The sequence below is a fragment of the Coptis chinensis genome, chromosome 6 (assembly GCF_015680905.1).
Source record: "Coptis chinensis isolate HL-2020 chromosome 6, ASM1568090v1, whole genome shotgun sequence".
NCBI lineage: Eukaryota > Viridiplantae > Streptophyta > Magnoliopsida > Ranunculales > Ranunculaceae > Coptis > Coptis chinensis.
The window spans coordinates 89352598-89380209 of NC_141461.1; the positions used below are offsets into that span (position 1 = coordinate 89352598).

The 27612-nt window shown below is 38.7% G+C and overlaps 1 protein-coding gene across 1 annotated transcript; it reads right to left on the minus strand.

Moving 5' to 3' along the window:
• Nucleotides 1-237: 237 nt before the first annotated feature.
• On the minus strand, nt 238-27348 carry LOC147495255 (uncharacterized). Its single transcript, XM_086566613.1, has 3 exons — nt 27253-27348; nt 27084-27171; nt 238-877 (listed from the first exon to the last, which is right to left on the minus strand). Exons 2-3 carry the CDS (start codon nt 27088-27090, stop codon nt 390-392), a joined length of 495 nt encoding a protein of 164 aa, XP_086422739.1. The 5' UTR covers nt 27091-27171; nt 27253-27348; the 3' UTR covers nt 238-389.
• Nucleotides 27349-27612: the final 264 nt, after the last annotated feature.

Consider the following 27612-nt stretch of genomic DNA (forward strand, 5'->3'; position numbering starts at 1 on the left):
GATAGCACACATGGTGAATCGCGTAGAACATTATATTATAATGGTATATACGGTCAATACGATGTCTTGCTTTGAATAATCACAAATAAGTGCTAATCATTTTCTTAAAATGAACAAATCCATCATCGATTACAGCATGGTCGAGGACTATCAATAGTTGAAACTACACATGATCATGTAATATAACTAGAATGTTTCAAATCGTGTTTTCATTCGGCTCAATCAGCCACTGTCAAGTTCAATAATGATCTTCTTTCGCACTTAGTTTCATAGCCACCTATTCACATACAAGCAACGTTTCAAAATAGAAATCCTCTTATACAGTACATTTAAATCCAAATAGAAATACAAATACAACTTAAAAAACAGTTTTGATATTCTAAGAAAACTCATTCCTTATTATCCTTCTTCTTTACATCATTGATCCCAAGTTCATCCATTTTCTTCAAGAAACCAAGACAAACATCATTTGTTATAGCTTGTTTCATCTCAACAAATGTGCACAATTTGGCAAGCATTTCCTGTTCACTAGAATCATTCTTTGTTACGGCACACGTAGATCTTGTGCCACTCGTCTCCCCAAACCAGTGGAAGAATCCACATCCTGCAAATGCTTCATTAGTCGATTGTGGGCAACGATAGAATTTTCTATTTGGGTTTGTTGTGGTGTGCGAGGTTCTTATCTTACAAATTCCCTCATTACAAGGACACATTTTCACGTCATCCACCCATTGCCAAAGTCCACACCCTTTAGCACCCTTTGGACAAGTAAGGTAAGCTCTCCCAGGGTTCTCTGAAGTCTTCGATATCTTAGTCTTACATGTACCCCCTCCAAAGATGCAAACATCTTTATCTCCCTGTGATGCCATCTTAAACCCTAATAAATATTGACAACAACATTTGAATAAAGTCATATCTCATGACAATCAACCTGTTTACATGTCATGATATAATTAACTCAATCACCAAGCAAAAAAGTATAAACATTCTCTTATCATAGATATGTCTGAAAACTAGAGTTTACAAGTCATAAATATAGCAAATAAAACAAGAGTTTACAAGAAGTTATACATCATAAAACACGACTAACAAGATTTTACCTCAGGATTATTAGGCCTTGCAATAAGGATATCTGTAATTTGAGATCGTAGATTGACCATATGAGCTTGATCTTGTGGCCTAAAAGCATGCTTAACACGATAAATTGTTTCTGGGTCTACTGGAATCTAATTATTCACAATAAGTTCCTCATTACCATATACTTGTAATAACACATCATTGAGGGCAACTAAACGAAGGAAGTTATGAAGACCCATACAAGCAATGATTATGTTCCTCTGAATTGGAAACTTATACCCTGACATCTTGCTTAAAATCAGGGTACCTAACTTTTTAAACTCCAACGCTCTTCTCAATCACATTCCTTAGTTTTGAATGACAATGGTTAAACTTCTCCTCCTTAGTCCTAGCATGACTCCCAGGACATATGTAGTAAGCAAGCCAATATCGTACACAACGATATGGGGACATAAAGCCCCAAAGTATGCGTGTAAGCCGGGTCACACATATAATACTTATTTGTATAATGGAAATAGATGACAATTTACTACGCATATACAAGTAATAAGTTTGTAGATAAAATTACAATAAAACAATGTCTACACACTTACCTCGAGGAGGTAATGGAAACCTGAAAGATGGATTCCCCACTGAAGTACTTAACACACTAGCATCATGGGCAGTCCCCTCCTATCCAACCACATCATATATGAATTTCATGTCAAAGTCACAAATTGCCAACATGTTTTGCCAACAATCTTTTCCACCTCTACCTCAGTAAGGGGTCTATTTAATAGGAGGAATAACTGCATGCATTCAGTGCCATCTAATGCTCCAATAGCCCTTTTGAATGCTCCTTGTCTAAGATCCTTATAACTTCTAAGTTCTCCAACTGGGGCATCCCAAGATGGTGGTACATTCATCTTTTTGGAAAACACAATCATAGATTTCAACACTTCATGAAAGTACTTGTGAATTGTTTCTCCAGAATGTTGGAATAACCAACTTACATGTGGCATACTAGTGTTATGACTAAGTGTTAACAAGAACATCTTCATTTTCTCATGGTTCCATATGTAGGTATTTACTATTAACCAAGTACCCTCTCTTAAAAATGACTACGCAATGCTTGAAAAGATTCTTTCAACATCCTAAAAGATTGGAAAATTAGTTTTGATGGACCATTCAAAGTCTCCCTAACTAAATCTTATCCACTACGTGAGGAAATGTATATCTTGTGACGGACTCTCCTTGGGAGTGTATTTCTTCTTGCATGGTTGAGCAATATCACTAATGCTATAAGACTCACCAATAAGGATAACTTAAAAGAATCCATATAGACCTACATATAACAAGGATAGCCATATAAATGTATCCATCGCAGTGCATTCGGTGCAAACTAATTAAAAAATAATTTATGCATTTCAAAGAGAGAATAACATACTAGAACTTGGCATAATTATGAGTGTGTGAGCACTTTGGTTGATAGTGGAGCAAGCATCAGGAACACCTAAGCGATCATCTTAACCATAATGTACATCATCAATTTATAATGAAAAGTGCACTTCCATTATCGTACAAAATATAAAATGGCGTGGTTCTCTGTCAAAGTTCAAACGTAGGCTTCCTCTGCTAATACTCCATCTTTGATTTATTGATCAATTTCATCCTAAACTAAACTTACACATTCTTATCAATCAGTCCGCAATAAAACAAAATTTAAAATAAAGAGAGAACCAGTCGGCAGCAAACCTAAAATCAAGTACTAAAAGAAAATAAATAAATCGGTAGCCAAAACTCAATTAGTCGGCAGCAAACCGGCCACAACAATCAATAAAGATAAATTTAAACAATAGCATACAATGCAACAACAATAATGCAAGTGCTAGTTAGAGAGAGTGCAAGTGCGAATTCAATAATGAATAGAGTCCATGAATACTAGCATAATCTAAGAGACAGCTCGCCAATTTAATCAATGCCGATTAAGTTTCTATTGCATACCGAGTGGCTCGATCAACCTTGACAGTGGCAGCAACAGTTTCACACTTTATCGCGGTTGGGACAGTAGCACCAAGGCGCTCGGTCGATATCAAAGATGGAGCTAGTGATTGGTGGCAGCAGCAGCTGCTTGTTGGTCTGGGAATAATGAAGAAGAGATAATGAGGGCAAGGAGTAGTGTGCTTGGGGAGTTTGTGTCTTTTCCCAGCATACAAGTCTTATAGAAATGTAGTAGATCCATTGTTGGTACTAACATAAATCATTCCTCTTATAAGAGATTTCTAGTAGAATGCCTCTTATAAGAGGCAAAAAACGAACCAAAAATATGTCCCAAATCACTGGCCCACGTGTCTTATAAGAGGTTATAAAACCTCTGGGCCTTATAAGAGGCAAAAAAAAAAACAAATGGCCCCTATGTTGGTAAACTGTTAGAGATACATTATGTTGGCTTATGGGATTTTTATATTGTCTTACTAGTAACCATTGAGAAAAATGAAATAACATGTTCACTAATTGAACACAATGCAGTGCTTCCTGCACTTGATACATAAGTACCCAGTCTATTAATATGCACTAAACCATACTCAATGCAGTGCTTCCTGTGTTGTGTGATTGTGTCTAGTAGATACTGTTTCAGCAAGTTTTGCCAAAACACACTAGTTGGGTCGGAAGTGATCTTTTCGGAAGAGATTGCGAAGGGGATGGTTGTTGGTGAGAGTTGAGATTGGACTTTGATTTGAAGTTGCCTACGTACCCAAATGTTGTATTGCTTTGGGATCAAGTCTCAATTGCACAATTCTGGAGAATGACCAATGATGGACTTTATATGTCGGATTGGTGATAGTTACTTCATCGTTCTCCAATATTCCAATCGTGGGATGAAATTGGAGAACTTGCTGGAGTACCGTCACAGGATCTCAAGTTGATGGAAGTGAATCTTAAATTTGGAGAAAGTTGTGGAAGTTGATTGATTTGGTCAAACAACTTCCTCGCAAATGTTCAAAACACGTGTTTAATTGAATAGACTTTGCGTTATGTGGGTAGGTAGGCTATAAATTGAATCTGAGTATGGGCTCTGAGCGTGGCCTTTTTGGGCTCTGAGCATAGGCTTTATTGTAGTTAAGCTCTGACCATGGGCTTTTTGGGCTCTAAGCATGGGCTTTATTATAGATAAACTATGAGCATGGGCTCTGAGCGTGGCCTTTTTGGGCTCTGAGCATGGGCTTTATTGTAGATAAGCTATTAGCATGGACTCTGAGCATGATTTTGTATTGAATTGGGCCCAAACTCACATTTGTAAAACGTACCAACTTTCTACAATGATCTTGTCCGTGGTTTTCAAAAAGCCAAATGACTGCAGGGAACAATTCATCTTTGCCATAAAGTCATAATCAAGTAAGCGGAGCAAATGTTTTTGAGAGGGGGGGGGGGGGGTACGTGGCCCAAATTGTAGTTTGGTAGATTTGTGTCTGTCTGTCATCAATCCTTCGTCACTCTCCCTCTGCCTCCTTCACTCCCAAACTCTCTCTCTCCCCACCCACAAACCCATCTCTCCCTCCACCCTCCACTCACGCCCCGACTGTTTGCAATTATCTAGTTACATATATAAATTACCATGGAAAGGACTGCTTTAGATATTTATGCACTTGTTAAGTCTTTAGTGTTTGCATATTGAATTGTAATGGATCTATTGATAGCGTAAGTTGAAATTAGTTCCCCATGTATTTTAACTGTGAAATGATAATGGGCAATGATTGAAGAAACATCAATTCAACTTATACATAATGGGAAACTTAAACTTACTTACATAAGTTCGTAGAAAAACAACTAGAACTCAACAAATGGACAATTAGACAAACACCAATATATGTGATAGACAAATAGAGGGGTTTCCTGATTAAGTTTGTTAACTGTTAGAGAAATACTGTGTTGTCTTACAGTATAGTTATATTGTGTTAAAAGGAAACCTTAAGGAAAGGACATGACATGTTTAATTAAGTACTAATTGAACACAATGCAATGCTTCGTGCAAGTCAAACACAATTACTCTATATTTCTGTAAGCAAGGGATAAATAAAGGTCACAGGTTGATAAAGTGCAGAAGTCAACCTAGATGCGGCGCTTTCAAATGGATTGATCTCCCGGATGAAGAAAGCCATCAAGCAACTACAACTAGGTAAGAAAAGGTCACAGAAGGAGGGAAGGTGAAGGTAATAGTGGAGGGGAACTGTACCTCCAAAATTACCATGGAAGGGACTGTTTCAGATATTTTAGCACTTGTTAAGTATTTAGGGTTTGCCGATTGAACTGTAATGGATCTACTGAGAGCATAAGTTGAAATGAGTGAATATTTTGAATGTATTTTAACTGTAATTGATGTAGTTTAACTGTGAAATGATAATGGGTAATGATTCAAAAATATGAATTCAGCTTAAACATAATGGAAAACTTACACATAATTACAAAAGTTTGTAGAAAAACAACTAGAACTCAACAAAAGGACAATTACAAATAGGTGTTTCCAGTTATGTAAGGTACTTTATTAGAGATACACTGTGTTGTCTTTATACATAGTTATGTTGTTGTGTATTTAACCATTAACTAAAGGACATAACATGTTTAATAAGTAATAATTTCACATAACCATAACACAATGCAGTGCTTCCTGCAGTTGATACATAATAAGTACCCAGTCTATTAAAATGTACTGACTAATAGGAAAGAAATAATTACATATATGTTGAATCAAACAATTCAACATGGTGAATGATTGAAAATTCCTTCTTGTTGTCTCATCTTTGTCTTACAGTGTTGTAGTTGGGTTTTGAGATCTTAACTGTAGTGAAAATTAAAGGTGCCATGGATTTCACCAACATTCCCACACATTGAGTGAAGAATTTGATCCTAGGATTATTCAGGCAACACACTTGTCTAGTCGTCGGTTTGCACACATAAAATTTTTGGTCTTTCTCTTGTGGGGTGTTCAAGAGAACTATACCTTCCAGTGAAGACGCAATTACTGATGTACCATACGGTTTGAAGTCCATAGTTGGGACGGGAATTGCGGGGTTGTGGCCAATGCTGGAGGTCAAAGATATTATTGATTCCCATCTTCTTTCCGTGTCTATCATGTATCCCATAAATGATCTTGTCTTCAACGTATGCTCTTTTATGAAGGAACTTGAATTTGTAAAGGTTTCCCATTTTTGAGAGACTAACTTGGCATTTTTAAGAAATGGAAGTGGAGCACATTTGACAATTTCTACACAAAGGTCATGCGGCATTTCGTATCCTTGGCGCTAGTTGTCACCATTCGAAGAAGAGACCGCCATTGTAAGTTTCTGGTTGATGGTGTTTTTGAAATGGTGAACATATGAGACTTTTCAGGACCTACTTCTCTATGTTACTGGTTTTATAACTGTGGTATTCTCTCTATGGGGTGGTTAGAAATAACCAAATCATTTGGATAACTGTATTTCATCAGTACTCTAATTGTATATCAATAATCCTTTGATACTATTATCTATAATGCCTCTAACCGTCTTTATATTGTCCTATGAGGCAGTTAGTTTGTCCTGAGAAGTCTATTGTGATGGTCACACGTGGTTCAGAGATGGACCACACCACCACACTTTAATTATGATGTGTGCGCCGTACCATATAACATCTGTTTTGGGGGGAAAAAACCACCATAGGGAACTGAGAGAGACGCTTGTTCGACACATTAACTATTGAAATTCCTCTTTAAACCGTGACCGAATTTATCCATGACAATTAATCTTCTCAAACTTTGAATCGCCTAAATCATGACAAACCCTAAAACTGTACCCCTCAAAACTGAAAGGTTTGTTTTTTTTGTTCCTTGCTTTTATACAGTTGGCTTTGATTACTTGTTTTTTCTAGTTTTTTTTAATAGGAAACCTTAGTAGGATTATTCCTTTGTCTGGTATTTTAGTTTTTAATTTAATACTTTAGTTCCCTGTGTTAGATATTGGGTCGACCTGAGAGAATTCAATTATATTTAGGCAGTATGCGTCTAATTAATTTAATTACCTATAGCCATAGTTGTTTTTACCCATGATTTGTTGTCCTAATACTATCACACTATGGCTTGATGTGTCTTTGTGTAGTAGAAAGAGGAAGAAAACGAAGAACTAGCATGGATGCGGGAACAAAGATTACTTGTCATTTGTTGTCAAAAAAATGCTTCGAGAGAAGCTTTTCCAAGGGTTTGATATGGAGGAAAAAGTAGGTTTGCATCATCTCCATTTGGGTTTATCGACCGTTGATGGCAATGTGGACCCCTCGGATCCAAAACAAAGGAAGTACAATCATTTTACCCACCCCAATTGGTTGTCTCCATTCTGAAAAGAAGAATTGCACCATTGACTTACAAAATTGGGAACAAATATATTAGTTTTAAGTCTTCCGATTTCTCACTACTCACCGGGCTTTCCACCGCTCGTCCAAGCAACAACTATTACGATTTGAATCCCAAGAATCCGACTGATTTCAGATTGAGGTATTTTAAAGAAAGTCGTGGTTCCCTATGTGGTCAAATTCGACTGACTGCTATTGAGCAAGCTAGGGAGGTGGCAAAGGCTAATGCATTACACAATGTGGAGATGAATAATGACATACATCGCCTTAATAGGTTGTACGCCCTTGGAGCTTTCCTCATACCTACTGGCTCGAAAGGGGTAAGATGGGTTGACATTGCTGCTGATTTGGAGGTGTTTGATGTTTTTTCTTGTGTGCCTATGAACTCCTTTGTAAAAAGTTGGAAGAGTTGTATGATAGTATTACTGACCACTTTCTCCAATGCACTACCCAGCAATATACTGGCACACTCTAGGGTTGTGCCCTTGCATTCACCCTTTGGGTATTCCTCCACATTCCATCTCTGGAGGCAAGAAGGTTGGATCCACTGACCTTCCCATGGTTTAAAGGGGTGGTGCGAGTTGCTAGACACAATTGTCGTGGCAATGCATGGGATAAAAAGCTTAGTAGCAAGAAAAAACTAGTGGTTCTGGAATGGTTAGACATTCCCCACGTTGTTAGGGAAGAACCGGTGGTCAGAGATGCTTTGGAGGTGTTTATTCATATTCATTTATCCAAGTGTTCACAGCCTTTATAAATTCGTTTCTGTTAAACATATTTTCATGCTTGTTTTAATACTTTTATGCTTTATTGTGACAGCGAGAGAGGGTCAGTCCGACTCTGGCATATAATCTCATGTTGACAAGTAGAGGACTAGACCAGATAACTAAAACAATATGGCTATGATACAGACCTTTTGTTTGCCTTGCTATTCTTATACCATTTTTGCATTTATGTTTCTTATTGTTTCCTTTACATTTAATCATTTCAGGTAATGAACAAGACTTTAGAGGAGTTCCTTGTTGCTGCTCATGTGACTCGCCAACCCATTATAGTTGTCAGGAAAAAGGCTAGAAGAGAACTTAGTAGTGAAAATAGTGAGGGTAATGGGGAAGAGGATGAAGAGGAAGAATGGGTTAGAAGTGAAGAAGAGTCCACTGCGAAAAGGGTGCGACGTCCCACTGCCAGGGAAAGCCGCTCCATAAAACTGGGGAGTCTGACTAAGAAACAACATACGGTCATCACCATGAAGACACATGTTGCTGCTGTGACAAACTATCAAGAAACCGCAAGTTTGAACAAGAAACAAGTACCACCACCTTTGAAGAAGACACACCTACAACTCTGAAGAAGAATGGGAACCCTCCTAAAAATAAGGCTACAACCCAAAACACAGTCCTAAATAGGGTGTCTGGTATTGCTTCCACTCAGAGGTCACCACGGTCAGCGATGAAAGTCACCACGGATGCAAAAACTTCTTTAACTAACAGCTTGCCCGACATACTACCTATTGCAAAATATATCCAAAGCAAACGTAAACCATTGTCCGAGGTAGACAGAACTCCATTTTCTCCCCAGCGTGTTGGGGGGACTGAACCGGAGCCTTTATCTTCCCCTGGGGAAGTTGAAGACAGGCGTCTTGAAGTCGGAATAGGCCGAACTAGCCTACCAGAACTTGTCAACAATCCTCTACCAGAGGAGGAGCCTGCTCTAAATAAGAGACTATGGAAGCCAAGTGAACGTTTAGTGAGTGAAATGGTCATTTTCACGACAAAAGTGGGACATGGTTTGTTGGGTGTTTTTGAAACCACCTTAGACCCCACCTCTGTGCCTAAGTATGCCAAAATAATAACTTCTGTTTCTATGTTTTATCTCTAACAGGATTTCAATCACATGCCCAACGCATCTGAACTGGGTCACGTCATAAACCACCAAGTGCCAACTCAACTTCAACTGAGTCAGATTGATAACCCTTTGTGAAGATACTGAGGTGCAACAAATAGTTATGTGCACTGCTCATGTCATTAACTCCTCTGTCCCTCCCGATCAATTGGAAGGGATGTTCAGAACCTACCCAGGCGGGCAGCTGTCAAGGAGTCAGCCTGATGTTATTGATAGGGGAGTAGAAGACTTGCTGAAAGATGTTTCGGCTGAGGAATTTAACAAGTGTTATACTGAGCAGAGTCAACCTGAGCCAGCTGTTAGGGCTGGTGAACACCTAAGGGGGAGCTTGAGTGACATGGAAGTGTACCAATCGTATGTGTCAAGGAATCTACAATTGCAAATAGAGGCGGTGGGTAATGAGATTGAGACAACGGGTATCGATGGGGAACATGCTCATCAAGAGGAATATCCAAGTAATGAAACTGCATCAATTTAGACTATGGATATCGTAAGTGCGTCCGAGGTAATTGAAATTTAAATGTGTCCCTATGACTTATTTATCTTCTTAGTGGAGATTAAATGCTTTGAATATGAGTGGGACTTTATGTGGCTTCTTTGAGACATCATATCTACTTTCTACATTTATGTAAAGTTTGTTTATTGTATTTAGGTAGTCTGTGTGACTTCGAGTGATGGAAAAGTTGAATTAGTTCCAATTTGTGAGGACAACTTAGAAGATGGGGAACTAGAATTTGATCATAACAAACAATACACTGATGGTTTTACATTTGATATGGTAATACCGATGCTTGTGTTTCACTATTAATTACTTTTTTTTAAATATTGTCGTGTCTATAGGTTATTATTATGTTTTTTTAGGCTACTATTTTGAAGGAATTGGGGATGCAAGCCGAAGAAGGTTGCGTTATGCCTACTGTGAGTGTTCAGGGTGGTGGTGCTGATGCTATGGAAGGTGTTGATTCTGAACAAAACTGTGTTCTTGGGAACACTATTTCCGAAATTCTAATTGCTCCAACTGCTCCTTTAGAAGGGGAAACTACTATCGAGGTACATTATTCTTTTTTTACATAACTCCCAAATTACTCTAAGTTATCATCTAAATGTGGATGGAAAGGTTGCTATTTTAGTGGGACATTATGTCCCTACTGTGAGACATCATATATGCTTTTTGACTTCTTCCATTTTTGGCACAGGATACTTCTGAGACATCAGTTGTGGATGATCGTGGTATTGGAATTTCTGAGCATTTGTTGTTGTCAGAGAATATGGAGGAAGATTGCATCATGATTAATGACGAAGAAGATGGACAAAATTATGTCCCTGCTTCTGTGCTGCAAACATATGGCACGGAGGTCGCAGCTAAGAATTTTCCCATAAAACAAGAGTGAACTCGAGGTGGAAGTGGCTGACATTTGCCATGATCTGATTCTTGGTGTTTTCAATAAGGGAGTGGGATTGGTAGATAGAGCTCCTGGTGCTGCTAGTCGGAAAAGTGTTGGAGATGACTTGACGGAATTGCATACCTTAAATGTACAAGTGCCTTATTACTGGAATAAGCACGACGATGATAAAACCAGTCGCTCTAACATTGTTAGACGGTACGGGAGTGAGTTTCAAATTGACATCAGCAGCTTTTATGGACTGTTTGGGGCAGGATGGTTTAATGATGTGATATGTCTCTGTCAATTAAAAGTACTTCCTGTGCATATACTTGTTGATTATTTATTCTTGTTTTTTGGGTTCTAGGTACTAGACTCCTACATGTACTTCCTGAGTCAGTGGTACAGTGCCATAGCACACCCCGGTGGAATGGGGAATTTGTACATCATAGTTGCCGAGTTGTGGTTCTCCGTAATTTCACACATGTTTCTAGTCATTTATTCTATAATGATTTATTTGTTCAGTATAATGATTTATTTAATTTTATTATTGTAATGACAGCATTATTTGTGTGATTTGTACAACGGATTGGCCACTGTTTTAGAAGACAAGCAGATGCCCATAGAAGATAAGCTTTATGCAGCAAGACTGCAAATTGCAGGTAATTTAAAGACTCGTATCATCGGACTGGTTCGACTTGACAATTCGGGGCCAGACTTGAGAAACTGTCGTGGGTTGATGATGACGGTGAATGTTGAAGGAATGCATTAGATCCTCATCGCCGTTAACTTTGTCACGTGGGGTGTTAAAATCTACGACTCATTGGAGAAGCCGAAGGATGGTGCCAACTAGGTTCTTGACCCAACACCACGTTTAACCAAGTTGTTGACAGTGCTTCCTTACACACTTCTGAGCATGGATAGTGGATGTATATACATGGCCAAATTGGGTAGTGAGTGGAATCTGGAGTTTGCGAAATGCGCCAAACAGGACGACGACAACAGTTGTGGCGCGTTCACCCTTGCCTTTGTAGACTGCCTACTACGAAATTTGGCGCCTGTCTTTGCATCGAAAAGGCGAACATATTGTAGGAACAATTATTTTCAGAATCAATATTTCTACAAATTGCGAGAACCACGCGCAGCAGAATTAATAGGTTCTCACGATTTTGGATAGAGAACATACCTTTTAGATCCGGTTTTGATAACTCTGAGAATCCAAGCTTTATGAATCCGAATCAACAATCAACCCCTTGATCTTCTGTTGTATTCCTTTAGAATAGATTGGATGTTGTGTGGACAACAATCTTCCAATCCCCTTCTTTCTCACAAAGCTAGATCCAATTTTGGATCTATCTTTCCTTGCCTTTTTTTTCTAATACAATGAATAGTGAATTTTGGCCAGAGAGAGAGTATTCTATTTATAGGCTACAATAGGGACCATGAGGAGAAATTAGGGTTGGGCCTCCTGACGGGCTTGGGCTTCCCATGTTCGCCTAGAACACACGGCCCAAGTCCATCAACAAATGGTTTATTCCACTAAAGGCCATTGTTGCACTACTGCCCTAATCCTAAATTACGTGTCAGCGTTTATGGGCTCCATATTATATGCTTGTTGATCTCCCCGTGTTTAAGATATCGAATGTCCGTTGATTAAGTCAAGTTACTGACAACTACATTAATCAACTTCTTATGTCCTTGAGTAGTATCACTCAACCTCATTGTCATGTCGGAATAAATCCACCTGCAGGGTTTACATGACAATCTTTTTGAGCTCCTCAAGGGGACATCATCAACCCGACTTCTTGCGGGACACGGATTCCTTCTATAATCAACATCACACCTTACATACAATGTCATTACAAATGAATCTCACTCATTTATTATTTAAAGCAATGTACAATGCATGTAAGTGCCCGCTATTATATACGGATTAGGAGGACAAGCATCCATAATAACAGAGGCATTTGTTCTCTTATATAGTCAGTATAATGAGAAACAACCTCACTTGGTCCTGTTCAATACACACAAAGTGTACTAGTGTAATCCTATAGTCAAGATAGACTAATGCAGATTATACTACAACCGTACTAATGGTTTGTCCAAATCCATCTAGGTTGTAAACGCGATTACTTATACTTTATAAGGTATGCGATGATATGATCTTACGTGTGTTCACACCATATATTCTACAACATAAAAGTATTAGACACATGCATATAACTAATAATATATATAATATGCATAACATTTGCCCATATGATTCTCATTCAAAATATAAAGAATTAGAGTTAATACAAAAGTAATGCTTTTTAGTATATAACCCTATCAATCTCCTACTTATACTCAAAGCATTGCTTTTAGTATACTACTAACAAATCTCCCACTTATACTTAAAGCTATCTTTGCCAAGCATCTCGATTCCCATCCCCTCAACATGCCCTGTCAAGGGGGTCAACTAGGTTATCTTCTGATGCTATCTTGGTAACATAAACATCTCATCTTTTCTAGGTGGTACTTGCGCTCAATGTGTTTACTTGCTTACAAGAAGTTCCAGACCCAAAACTGTTTCTTTGGATGCCACATATTCAGCTTCCATGGTGGAGTCAAACAAGCATTTCTGCTTGACACTCCTCCATACTATGGCTCCACCTCACAAGGTAAACACACAACCTGAGGTAGACTTACTTACTTGTCCCTATCGACCGCCAAAGACCTCCCACACGAGAAGTAGTAAGCCACGATAGTGTGGACGTTTACCATTCTACATTTGTGGAAATACTTTTGGAGTTCATGATAGTGTAGACTGTATACCATAAGGGAACCAAACTATCTGCATGGTATACTAACATATAATCCTTAGTCCTTTTCAGGTACTTTAGTATATGTTTTACCGCAGTCCAGTGCCCTTGTCCAGGGTTCTTCTGATATCTGCTAACCATGCCAACGGCAAAGCAGATGTCTAGCCTGGTACATAATATGGCGTACATTAAGCTTCCTACAGCCGAAGCAAAAAGAACCGCTTTCATGTCATCTATCTCTTTTGGTGTCTTGGGACACATATCCTTTGATAGAGGAACTCCATGCCTGAAAGGCAAGAAACCTTTCTTGGAGTTTTGCATGTTACAACAAGTCAACATAGTATCAAAATAGGTAGCCTGAGATAAACACAACATCCTTTTCTTGCAATCTCTTATAATTTTGATCCCAAGGATGTGACCCGCTTCTCCCATGTCCTTCATATCAAATTGCTTTGATAACCATACCCTTATGTCTGACAACACTTTCACATTGTTTCCAATGAGTAAGATATCATCTACATAAAGCACAAGAATTACCACTATGTTTCCATCAAATTTCTTGTACAAAACAAGATGCTCTTGACCTTTTTCAATGAATCCTTCTGGTTGCTCCATATAGATGGTTTCCTCAAGACTTCCATTAAGGAAAGTTATCTTGACATCCATTTTATAGACCCACTTGCATCCAATGGGTTTTATACCATTGGGTGGCTCTACAAGCTCCCAGATCTGATCAGAATCTATAGATTCCATCTCAGAATTCATTGCCTTTTGCCAAGATATTATATCTCTATCTTGGAGTGCTTCATTGTAGGTCCAGGGATCGGGATCTTGGTTATCGGTGGTTATGTCTAAAGACATTCCCAAACCAATCACCTATCTGGTTGTCTAACAACCCTCCCACTATGATGAAGCACCTCTTGTTCTTGTACGTCATTTGTGACACGTTGTGGTTTCTATTCTTGTACAATTGGTACTGAAGTAGTTTAATGTCTCTCCTCTCAATACTTCTAGAATAATACTACTCTGGGTAGAATTTAATGCATTGTGGATGGAATAAGATTAATGATGTATAAATTGCCTTCTAATGTACCAAAACAGATAAAAAGTTTATTTTTCTTAATGACAATCTTGTCATTTAAAAGAAACATAATATCCATCCTTAATTAACATATAAACTTAAATCAAGTTCTTTCTAAAATTAGGCACATAAAGACAATTCTTTAACACCTTAGTCTTATTTCTACCAAAAGATAAACAAACATCTCCCATCGCAATGCTACTACTACTCTGGTAGCATCCCCAAAGATAAGGCAATCTCTTTAGCACTAGGTTTTCTGGTTTCCTGGAACCTCTGCAACAAAATGCAGACATGGTTAGTGGTTCCCGTATCTACACACCAGGTTCTGGTAGATAACACCGCTAAACATGTTTAAACTACTAGTGCATGAGACATACCTCCATTATTCTCTTTGTTGAGAAGAGGACAATCGGCTTCGATTGTCCGATTTGCTTGCACTTGTAGCATTTGCCCCCAGCTTTTTTCAGCTCCTTGAAGTCCCATGTCCTTCTTTGCCATATTCTTATGCTTCTGAACATTATTCTTCTTCTTTCCTCTATTAGGCGTTGAAGTAGAAACCTTCTCAGTAGCATAAACCTGAACATAACTCTGCTTAAAAAGACTCTCAGCTGACTGAAGTTCTGTCATCAGTTCCACCAAAGAATACAACCTTTTGTTCATGTTGTAGTTAAGGCACAACGGTTCAAAGTTCTCAGGCAACGTCATGAGAATGATATCGACCTGTGTTTCCGCATTGATATCAGCTCCAAGGATCTCCAACTTATTCAGATAAGCCATCATCCTGAGTATATGATCCCTTATAGGAGTCCCTTCAGTCATAGTTGTGGTCATCAAGTTTTTCATGGCAGTTTGCCTAGCAGCCCTATTCTGGTGTCCGAAGAGTTCCTTGAGATTGAGCATCATATCATAAGTCGTGGTCATGGCCTGATGCTAATGTTGCAGCACACCTGATATAGATGCCAGAATGTAACACCGCGACATCTCATCTGCCTTGTTCCACTTTTTATATGCTTCTTTCTCCTCTTCTCCAGAAATATCTTCAGGCTTAGGTGGGCATTCCTCATTGAGTACATATTTGTACTCTTGGCAAATCAACACGATATCAAGTTACATTTCCAGTCTATGTAATTAGGGCCAAGAAGTTTGTTTTCCTTAAGAATAGTTTCTAGTGGGTTAAAAGTAACCATTTTGAAAACCTGAGAATCACATAAAATAATTATTATGTAGGGCAAAAACTTCTTGAGTTAATAACAAAAATTAATTAATTAATCAACCCATCACTTGTACCCTCCACACCGAGAAGTAGTAAGCCACGATAGTGTGGACGTTTACCATTCTACATTCGTGGAAATACTTATGGAGTTAACTTAAAAATCAATTAATTAACCCGTCAGCACCCTACACTCCAAGATGTAGTAAGCCACGATAGTGTGGACATTTATCCTATCTACATTCGTGTAGAGAGGTTTTTCCTATTAGTTCTACTTCTCGTCAACTTAACAGCACACCACTCGTTAAAGTGGACACATGCCATCTAGACAAGTAAAACTAAAATGCTGGCCTTCTTTGGTCCTACAAATAATAGCAGTGACTCCGATGGGGAGGATATCATTACTTGAATCTAAGTGTATACCATTACTCAACTTCTTAGTCCATTATTTGTAATGAATCCCTTCAGATGGAGAAGTGAATCCATACATTAATAACTTCCTATAGTTGTCCTTTAGAAGTTTGTTCTGGTAATCCGTAATTAGACTCATCCGATATGGAGGAAGGCACTAAAACCGACACAAGTATAATTACATTACCAACAAACCCGATAATGGAGACCGTGGGATTTATCTGAAACTAAATTCCCGCTCCACTTAGTTATTTAGAGGCGAAAGTATCTTTTTACGTTTCATTGGTCAAGTCTATGTTCATGTTATCTATTATTCATATGGGCTTAGTTTTAACAAACATCCACAAATAAAAACATGCATATAGAATAAGAAAATATGAACAATAAAATGGAAAACAAATTCCCAACTGTTATGGCCCATATTCATTGCTCTATCCTGTTCGCCGAACTCTTTTAGTTGCCTTCGCAAAGTCCGAACACATTTTTTTTTAGAAATCGTGACTTGTTTCCTTCACTAGAAACCTCACGAAATCACTTCATAAACCCCCGAACAGCAAACAAAATCATCTCATCTTAGAGAAATTTTTTTTTCTCTTTCTGCCTTGAAGGGCGCGACCCGCGCTCCAAATATACTTGTATAAGGCGCGTGGCGCGTTCATACCTTCAAATGACTTCAAAGCATCGGTAGCGATCGTGCACCATTTTTGCCTGTCCAAGGCGCATGGCACGCTCACTTCCAATTTCTCTCTTTAACGGCGTTAAAGGGTGCAACCCAGCTCTAGTTATTGCTGCGTAGAGAGGCGCGACCAGCTCAATGAAAAAATTCAGATCAGTTTTTCGATCCAATCCAAATCTTGATCTTTTTGATCTTTTGATCTATACAATAGATTACATCAATGATAAAAATAATAGCACGATACATACCGGGATTTAAATTACATCCATTGATAATCAAAACTTGTAAAAACGATCAATTTTTCATAAAATAAAAAACGATCCATTTCTTTCCATAAATCATTCTGACCATAACAGTTGGTCTAGATGCCTGCAAAACCATGTTAGAACAGTTCTACATCTACCAACATCAACCTGCTCTGATACCAATTGTAGGAACCGTTATTTTCATAATCAATATTTCTACAAACCCCAGAACCACGCGCAGCGGAATTAATGGGTTCTCACGATTTTGGATAGAGAACATACCTTTTAGATCCGGTTCTGATAACTCTGAGAATCCAAGCTCTATGAATCCGAATCAACAATCAACCCCTTGATCTTCTGTTGTATTCCTTTAGAATAGATTGGACGTTGTGTGGACAACGATCTTCCAATCCCCTTCTTTCTCACAAAGCTAGATCCAATTTTGGATCTATCTTTCCTTGCCTCTTTTTCTAATACAATGAATAGTGAATTTTGGCCAGAGAGAGAGTATTCTATTTATAGGCTACAACAGGGACCATGAGGAGAAATTAGGGTTGGGCCTCCTGATGGGCTTGGGCTTCCCATGTTAAGCCGGAACACACGCCCAAGTCCCAACAACAAATGGCTTATTCCACTAAAGGCCATTGTTGCACTACCGCAATCTAATCCCAAATTACGTGTCGGCGTTTATGAGCTCCATATTATATGCTCGTTGATCTCCCCGTGTTTAAGATATCGAATGTCCATTGATTAAGTCAAGTTACTGACAACTACATTAATCAACTTCTTATGTCCTTGAGTAGTACCACTCAACCTCATTATCATTTCGGAATAAATCCACTTGCAGGGTTTACATGACAATCTTTTTGAGCTCCTCAAAAGGACATCATCAACCCGACTTCTTGCGGGACACGGATTCCTTCTATAATCAACATCACACCTTACATACAATGTCATTACCCAATCCATCGAGTTTGTTGATTCACAAATAAATCTCACTCATTGATGATTTAAAGCAATGTACAATGCATGTAAGTGCCCGTTATTATATCCGGATTAGGAAGAGAAGCATCTATAATAACAGAGGCGTTTGTTCTCTTATATAGTCAGTATAATGAGAAACAACCTCACTTTGGTCTGTTCAATACACACAAAGTGTACTAGTGTAATCCTATAGTCAAGATAGACTAATACCAGATTATACTACAACCGTACTAATGGTTTGTCCAAATCCATCTAGGTTGTGAAGGATTACTTATACTTTATAAGGTACTGATGATATGATCTTCTGTGTGTTCACACCATATCATCTACAACATAAAGTATTAGACACATGCATATAACTAATAACATATATAATATGCATAACATTTGCCCATATGATTCTCATTCAAAATATAAAGAATTAGAGTTAATACAAAAGTAATGCTTTTAATATATAACCCTATCACATATATCAGGGAAAAAATAGCAAAGGGCTTGTTAGAGTGTGGGATCACTGAGGAAGAGTACTGTCGGTGCCAAGGTGGTCGGGGTTTGGACTTTGATATGGCGGATAAAACTACTGATGTCAATGGTTTAGCTTTTAAAAAGTGATGTTGAAAAAACTGCTGATGTGAAGGGTTAAATATCTAAAGTCCAAATTGGACCAACTGCTGCTACAAAGGTGGAACAGGCTGACAAGGTTGTTTAAATATGTACCTGTAGACACCCCATTTTTGCACTCCAGGCATAATTCATTCACAATTTTGCTTTGAATTAAATTTGATCATATAAGGTGATTTGCTTTCTAGAGTCTTCATTTCTACATCAAACTTCTTTCTTTTCATCTTCTTTTAGTTTCTTTACACTCTCCTCATCATCTTCTAACTATGGCTGAAGTTTCGTTGCTTTCTGAGTTTTGAGCTGAAAATGACCAAAATGCCCCTGTAACCCTTTTGAACCCAAATCTCGTTTTTCCACTCATTCTTTGGATGAGATTATTTCACATTTGAATTCCCTTGAAAAATCCTTCGAAATGAGTACAAGCTTGCCTAGGTTCCTTTTGGATTTTAGAAACCCTAATCTTGCCTTATCCCGTTTTAGCTCGTTGTGCGCGCTGTTCAGTGCAATATATTATTGGAATAAGATTTCGACCCAAGGGTATTTTTAAGTGTTCATGGACCTTCCTAATGGATTAATGAACAATTTTTGTGAAGAAGAGTTTGCCTAATTTTGACCCGGTCAAAGGGAATTTGCAGTATTGAAAATATGATCAAAATGGGCCTTTTGTGGATTTTGGACCCGTGCTCTTGGGCTGTGGATCCAGCTCGAGTTGGACCTTTTCATTAGGGTTTCTAGCCCTTTTTCAAGCCTCCAAAAACCTAGAGAACCTTCTTTATCTGTTTGATTTGATTTGATCCCTAAAATCAAGAATATTCTAGAGAATATGTCATTTTGGAGCCATGTTTGGAAACCCTGGATTATGGGCGATCTAAAAGATCCAAAGATCAAGGGCCAAAATTGCATCCCTTATCCCACCTCTTGAATCAAGGGACAGATTTAGGAGGTGCAACCAGAAAAAGATCAAGCCATTGGATTTTTCTTAATCAATACTCAGCCATTGGATCAAACTCATTACCATATTTGAATCCACGTCCAAAAACTATAAATATGACTCTCATTCACCCACAAAAAACATCTGGAGTTATGAATTCGGAGTTAATAATCTGGACCTAGCTATTCAGAGCTAATAGCCTAGTAGTTTTCTTTTCTTGAGTGTTCTTCTTTTTTTCCTTTTCTAGTTCATCATTCTAGAGTAAAATTTCTTTAGTTTAATCTGGAGTTGAAGGTAAAATTTTGACTTCGAGGTTTTTCTAATGAAGTTCTTCGTGTTCTTCGTCTTTAGTCTTCTTTTCCCCTCTTTCGATCTTGAGTAGAAGCTTCTTTTCACCAAAAGTTGTTTTTTTTCTCAAATCACTTGTTTCAATCCAAAAATCATAGTTGTCAATTCCAAATCAAGTTTATCATCATCATTTATCAACAATCAATCAAGATCATCAATCAATCAATCAATCTACAATCAAGTATGAGGCAACATTCCAAACAAGGTGACATCTTTCTTCTCTTTTATTTTAATTAGTATTGCATATTAGGATTTTATTTTATTTTTTTTAGTTTTATTATAGCATATAGTTATTAGTCTTTAAATAATTTAGTGAAGATCATCCAACTTGGTAGATTAATGTTTCAAGCTTTCTTCGTTTGCCTATCATAATACATTACACCGTACCTCAATAGAAGTAAGGCTGGTTTTACCAGGCGAGCGTGGGTGCCTAACACTTTCCCACATCGTACCTTGACTCCCGAACCCAATAATCATCTAGTTTCGAGGGCTAGTCCTTCACATAGGTTTTACTTAACTTTTCCTTAATAAAGTTAGTGGCGACTCTAAAATCAATTCATGGCATAGACCTAGGTACATTTTTTGTGCGTCTGAGGTTTTTGGCGACTTTCTTTGGGAGATCCCTAGAGAGTCAGACTTACATTTTATTTGAGGTGTTTCAGTTAAGATAGGAAAGAAGAAGGCTTATCCGGAAGCCAGTTGGAATAGAAGACCAGGGTTAAGGTTATCTCGTGCAACCATTAACTCTCTGATTGAAATGGAGAATCTACGAGATGGTTATTCTCAAGAGTTATCGTTGCCACCTATATCTTCATCACAGATGTATGTGCCACAAGGAAGTTCTCCACTAGCACCTCCATCTGAGGGACAAGTTTTATCAGCGAACATCCGAAGTCCACATACAAGTAACTCTGGTGAATCGTCAAACCTTACCAGTCAAGAGGAATTGATGGAGAAGGTGATGGAAACGATGTTTCTCAATATGATGTCAAAGTTTGCAATAACTCCAAGTCTGGGTCAACCACAACTGCCAGGTATCACACTACCCCCCATGGTTTGTCATAACCCTACCATTCAACAAACCTCATTACCCACTCTGTATGCTACACATAGATCAACCCAATCGCATGTTCCTATGCCAACCCATACTCCGTCCCAATTTTTTCCTCAGGATAACCCAACCTACATGCCTCAACCATCCACTCATCAAATTTTTCAAAGCCCAAACCAAATTCCAACTACAACCATGATGTCCAACCTATTCATGTTACCAACCCCAACCTATTTTCCACAAACTCCACAACCACTATTCTACACGAACCCCCAATACCAAGTGCAAAACCCAATCCAACCACCGGTTGACCCCGTAATGGAGGAGATTAAGAAATTAAAAGAAGCAATGACAAAAATGAAAGGTGAAGACTTGGACCTTGATAATCTATGTCCATATCCACAGATCAGAGTACCACATGAATTCGAATTTCCAAAGATGGAGCGATATGAGGGAACCGGTTGTCCAAAGGCCCACATTCGTATGTATGCAAGTTATCTACAACTGATGGGAATCGAGCCAGAACTAATGGTTCAACTATTCAGAGGAGTCTTAAGGGTGGTGCAGCCCCTTACTTGGTAGATGAATAATGAAATGCAAAAAAAATCAAGACTTGGCTCGAATCGTAAACGCCAGAGCTCACTTCTCTTACAACACTGATATCCAAATCGAAGGCAACTTGAAGCTTTGAAGCAAGGTCTGAATGAAAGCTTTACCGAGTATATTACAAGATGGAGGACAAAAGCAACCCAAATCATTGATAGGCCCACGGAGCAGGAGCAAATTAGGATGGTTATGAAGAGTTTGAACCAAAAGTATGCGACCAAGCTAAGTGTTAGTTATCATCCGACATATCAAGCCTTAGTTGCCGCTGGATCACAAATTGAAGATGGGTTATCATCTGGCAATATTTCTCCCATCAGCTCAATGTCTACTGGATCTAACCCGCAGAAGAAGAAGCCTCCCACTGTAATGGTGAACAACAAAGAAGCCAATGTGGTTGCTACACAAGTTCAACCTCAGCCACATACGCAAATTCAGTCGGAGGTGGCAAACAGCCCTTCTTCCAATCAAATTGTATATCCTCCAAGACAACAAGGATATCAAAATAGAGGGTTCCCCAAGCCTTAAAGGCAGTTCACAAAGCTACCGTACCCATTGTCGGTCATTCTCAAGGCTTTGATCCAACAAGGCCTAGTTACACTATTGCAACCTAGGCCTCCTCCAAATCCGATTCCCTACTGGTATGATACTTTAAAACACTGTGATTTTCATCAATCTCCAGGACATCCTACAGAGAAGTGGGGCTCTTAAACATACGATCCAGGATTTGATTGATTCGGGAAGAATTGATGTTTCACATCTTGGCACTCCGAATGTGACAACAAATCCATTGCCATACCATAATGGGGGAGATCACACATTAGAGCCGGTCAAGACTAAAGATCCAGCTTCTTTTATTACTCCTATCAAGCAAGAGTCCAGTGTTAGCACCACAAGGCCAGTCAATCTTCATGATGCAGTTAGAGAATGCATGGGGCAAACAAAGTCTAGAGGTATCCAATTAAATGAGGTGGTGGCACCATTTTTACATACTCCACAGATTCAAAAGCCGTTCAAGTTTACTAGAGAGCATCTGGAATCCTTTATGATGCAGAGGCCCATTACAAGGTAGATCCTTTGAATACATCTCAATCCGCGACATCACAAGTTGGGTCAGAACCTCAAGGACCCGTGATTCGCTAGAATCCAACTCAGCAGCAGGTGATCCCAACTCCTATCACAATCCCCAAGGTCCAGTTTGTCCGAGCGAAGAGTCACGATACCAAGGAAGTTCTAGGGAAGAAGTTAATTGAGCCCGAGAAAAGTAAAGATGACTCAGCAATCTCACTACATCAGTTGAAGCAATTAGAACCTAGTTTGGCAGAGGAATGTGTTAAGACTCATGGTTTGACAAGAGGAGGAAGGATATACAAGCCACTACATTTACAAAAGGATCAGGTTTTGGCCCAACAGCCTGACCCGCCCACAGCTACTGAACCAGAGAAGCAGGATGGTAATGAAGTAATCCAACAATTGCAGAAAACCAAGTCCAACATTTCCATATGGGGTTTACTCATGGCATCACCCCAACATAGGCAAGCAGTTCTTCAAGCCTTGAACTAGCCTCACGTTCCAGCTTCCATCCAGCCGAACAATTTGGCACGTACAGTTGTTTCCCTCAGGAAGACAAACTCCATAACATTTTTTGATGATGATTTGACCGTAGATGGAATAACCCACACGAAAGCATTGACTTTTACGGTGCATTGCAACAACCATAAGGTGCCATTTGTACTGATTGACAACGGATCCGGTTTGAATATCTGCCCGGTCAATTCTGCGAAAGCCATTGGAATCATGCCGGAAGACTTCACTTTCACTAAGGATCTGACCGGAGGCGGTTCATGGGTTTGATAATCAAAGAAGAGAAGTCCTTGGCGAGTTCACAACTGACGCCCAAATAGGTCTAGTCACGTTCAAAGTCACATTCTTGGCTATGGACATCGAGGCTAATTACAATTTCCTTTTGGGCAGACCATGGCTACACCAGGTCGGCGCAATTCCCTCTACACTTCACAGAAAGCTTAAGTTCTTATGGCAAGGGAAGATTATCTGTATCACTGGTGATTCGGATGATCTAGATTCTTCAAAAGAGCATAAGGTAATACCAATGATTGAAGGAAAGTGTAACTACATTGATGAACCATTAGGGATTGTGGAGTTTAGAGCACCCGACAAGGAGAAGCTCCCTACCCCGTTTTGCAATGGAAATCCCAAGACGACTTAGATGTTCCGTGAGCAGAACTATTTTCCAGGACTTGGATTGGGAAAAACCCAAAACGGCATCTTAGAACCGCTGCAGATTCCTAGTCAAGATGATCGAAAAGGGCTAGGCTATACTAAGGAGGTTGTGGAAGGATTGTCAGAATTGTTTATCAATTCTAGTGCCACGGTGAATTGTCTCGGATTGGCTCAACCTGATCTAGGGGCAGAGATTGATACTATTATTGATTCTAACATGTTATGGAGCGAAGATGATAACCCAAATCCAAACTCAGAAGTTACTGTTTTAGAGCCAAATATTAATTCCTATTCAGGATATCGCCAACTTAGGTTGGATCATGAGGCTAGACAGTTTAGTTGGATAAATGAGGTTGGATCGACATCCTTCTCGTCAGGTATAGACTATACTCCATCTTTTACTTTAGCTAGTTCCCCAGGGTTAGGATTTGACCCAGGAGACAAGAATATCACACCTTATCATGTCCAATTGGACCCTCAGACCATACTTGATTTGGATGATCTGTTGAATATGGAATCTATTGTTGACCCAGTTCCAGTGGATGTTGAAAACATGCCACTTTCTGACTCCCAGACGCAATATAAGATTTGGGAAAGGTTTTTGGAGACCTTAGATTCTTATGAGGATCCATTCATTGATGGAGACTATGATGATTGGGGAACACAAGTCATTACTGATCCAATCCCCAGCCATCATATTGCTCCGGTTGAGCCATCGGATGAATCCGATAGGGCTCAAAGGGCATGAAACTTTTTGTTCTAACTCCTTTTGTATATAGTTATATTTCAAAATTCTTAAAAAAAATAAAAATTTTCAAAAATCCAAAAAAATTCAAATATTTCCAAAATCCAAAAAATCCTGATATTTCAAAAACCCAAAAAAATTAAAAAATCAAAAATACAAAAAAAAATCAAAAAAGTTTCCAAAATCCCACAGAATATGATTTACCCACTTGCCTTAGTGCAAGATGATTGAATGACTTGTGCAGATTATTATGATCCCCTCCCCCCAACGATAAAGAAGGAATGGACAATGAAGCTGCTGAGTCCATTCTTACTCATGAAAGCAGTCTGAGGATTCACAGACGTTAGTCATTGTGGAGACAAAGACCATCAACCTTGGCACCACAGATGAACCACATTATGTGCAGATTGGTATAACCTTGATCCCCTCTGAGCGTTGAAGCCTGATCAAATTACTGAAGGAATCCATAGAAGTGTTGATCATATCTATGACAATCTATTGTCTTAAAGTGGAACATGATTTTCATTGTTCGTAGATGAGAGAATCATTCACTGAGAAGAAGAAATTGAGGAGGAAGAAAGTTTAGCGGTTATGTTTGAGAAGATTTTTCAAATGTCTAAGATCACCAACATCAACATCAGCATTCAACATTATGCATTTACCCTTGTGGAGAAGGCAAAGCTCCACAACATCATTTGATCAACTACCCTACTGAAGAAGGGGAATATTATGCATTCCATCAATCAACGGCTACTTAGCCAATCATCCAATCAGCTACCCTACTGTGGAGAGGGCAAACTCCATATTGCATCATCAGCATCCATTTGCATCCATCAAAGACATGAGAGCTATCTATCAAAGAAGTCACCTAACTCGAATCTGACTACATCAAAGAGTGGAATGCTAAGAGGAGTTCATCTATGACCAACATTCTTGAGAGCCGAGATATGAAGGAGGGAATTGATTTTCTACTGGGACTTAGATACCAATGGAGATAGATTGTTGCAAGTAAAGCTGAGCAAGCAGATCTAGACTAGAGTGGAATCTATGAACCATAAAGTTCAAACCCAATAGTGAATGTCCATTCACTATGAAGATTCTACATGGAAAATCCTACCAATGCCGACCAATTAAAGAGGTACTAATTTTTACCCAACTTTGTTTATTTTGAGACGAAGAGTATAGTGGAAATCTTAGAGAGACGATGGAACAGGCCATCTTTGATTGTTTTGTTTTTAGCCCAATCAACCCACCTAATATCATATGTTACCATTAGAAGCCCATTTGAGCCCTAGCCTATTTTTTGTTTTCCCACAATATAAGCCCATATCTTTTAGGAAGCCTAATAAATCCTTAGCCTACCCATAGATTACCCATACCCACTCTTATAGAACTTGTCATGGTCCAGGGGCATCATTCCATCCATCTTTGATCACGAAACAATCACCCCCATGTTATTTATCCCAAGAAGATGTTGAAGAAAATCTTAGTGCAAGGAAAAAAAAATCTTTCAAAAAAAAAAAAAAAAAACCCCGTCAGAACTCAAAATGCTTAGAGTTGCACAAAATAATCAACATCGGTCCAAAATGGAAAACCTAAACAAGGGGCAATTTCATTTGAGATTTGGAATCCATATCATCATCTCACTACCATCATTCCAATTACTCATCCCTTTATATGACAAGTTCTACTCCAAAAATATTTTTTTGTTTTATCCTATCCCTTCTTTCTGAGCCCATCACCTAAGCCTACATTATAGTCCTATGAAAGTCCGCTCTTGATCTCTAAGTCCACTATATCTCCTAGTTGAGAAGTACTCGAGGCAAAAAAAAAAAATGGAAGGCATTAGAGGATTCACTACTAGTGATTGCGATTAATGAGGAAGTCGTCTCCAAAAGATTGGTCCTATGCTTTATGCTCTATCTGTTTTGGAAGAAAGTTTTTGGGTGTTGTTCAATACGTTGTGAAGGTCAAGCAATCAAAGGGAAAAAAATATCATCTAATTCATAGTTGCCAAGTTTGATCATACTTCTATCCGATGGTCGTCCTCATGCTCACATTCTTGTCGGTAACTCATTCCCCAACCTTCACTTGTGATGCAATCATTTGTGGTATTTTTTGTTCTGTGGATAAAAAAATGTTTTGTTTCACATTGTTTTCAAAATGAATTTCAAAAATAAATAAAAAAAAAAAAAAAAATGATTTGTTTTCGAAAACTTGGTTTGCTTTGGATGGCTTATGATGAAAAATCTAGGATTTCAAGCACGTAGAAAATTCTTAAGCCAATATTCCTAACTAAACCATGTACTTGTTTTACTAACATAGCATGCATACACCACAATTTTTCTAACTATTCACGCTAACATAGTTGCATTATAGTTTTATGTATTGTATATCATGTATATTATGCTAACCTGTCATGGAGAGAAATAATGCCCCGCGCCTAATCTTTGCCAAGAAAGTTTCTCCCAAGTTCCACAGGCCGTCCAAGACCACAAATTCCTGTATGTGATTGACGAGTGTTGGTGAACAAGATGAGCTTCAATAATAAATTGAAGGGAGTAAAGAGGCGTTTCGGTTTACCACTGCATTGTAGAGCCACCATCGCCAATATATCTGTCTGGACGACCCATTAGAAAGATGTTCTAAGGATTTGTGCGACTCATCTTGATATGGCGAGACGTTAATTCGGTGATGTCACTGTCGCCACGTTCTTCAACATCTTTTGCTTGACGTGATTTCACCCCAAGGTATGTTTCTCTTTGTCTCTCTTGCTGCTGGACGTCGGCCAAAGGTATGTAAATTCTTTTTTCGTTTGCGCTCGAGTTCTGTGTGTTTATATAGGGTCTGTGCGATATTAAATGTAATGATTGGTTAGGAAAGCAGGCATGTGAAATAGAAACCTTCCTTTAATGAGAAATGGTTTATTTCCAAACAGACAAA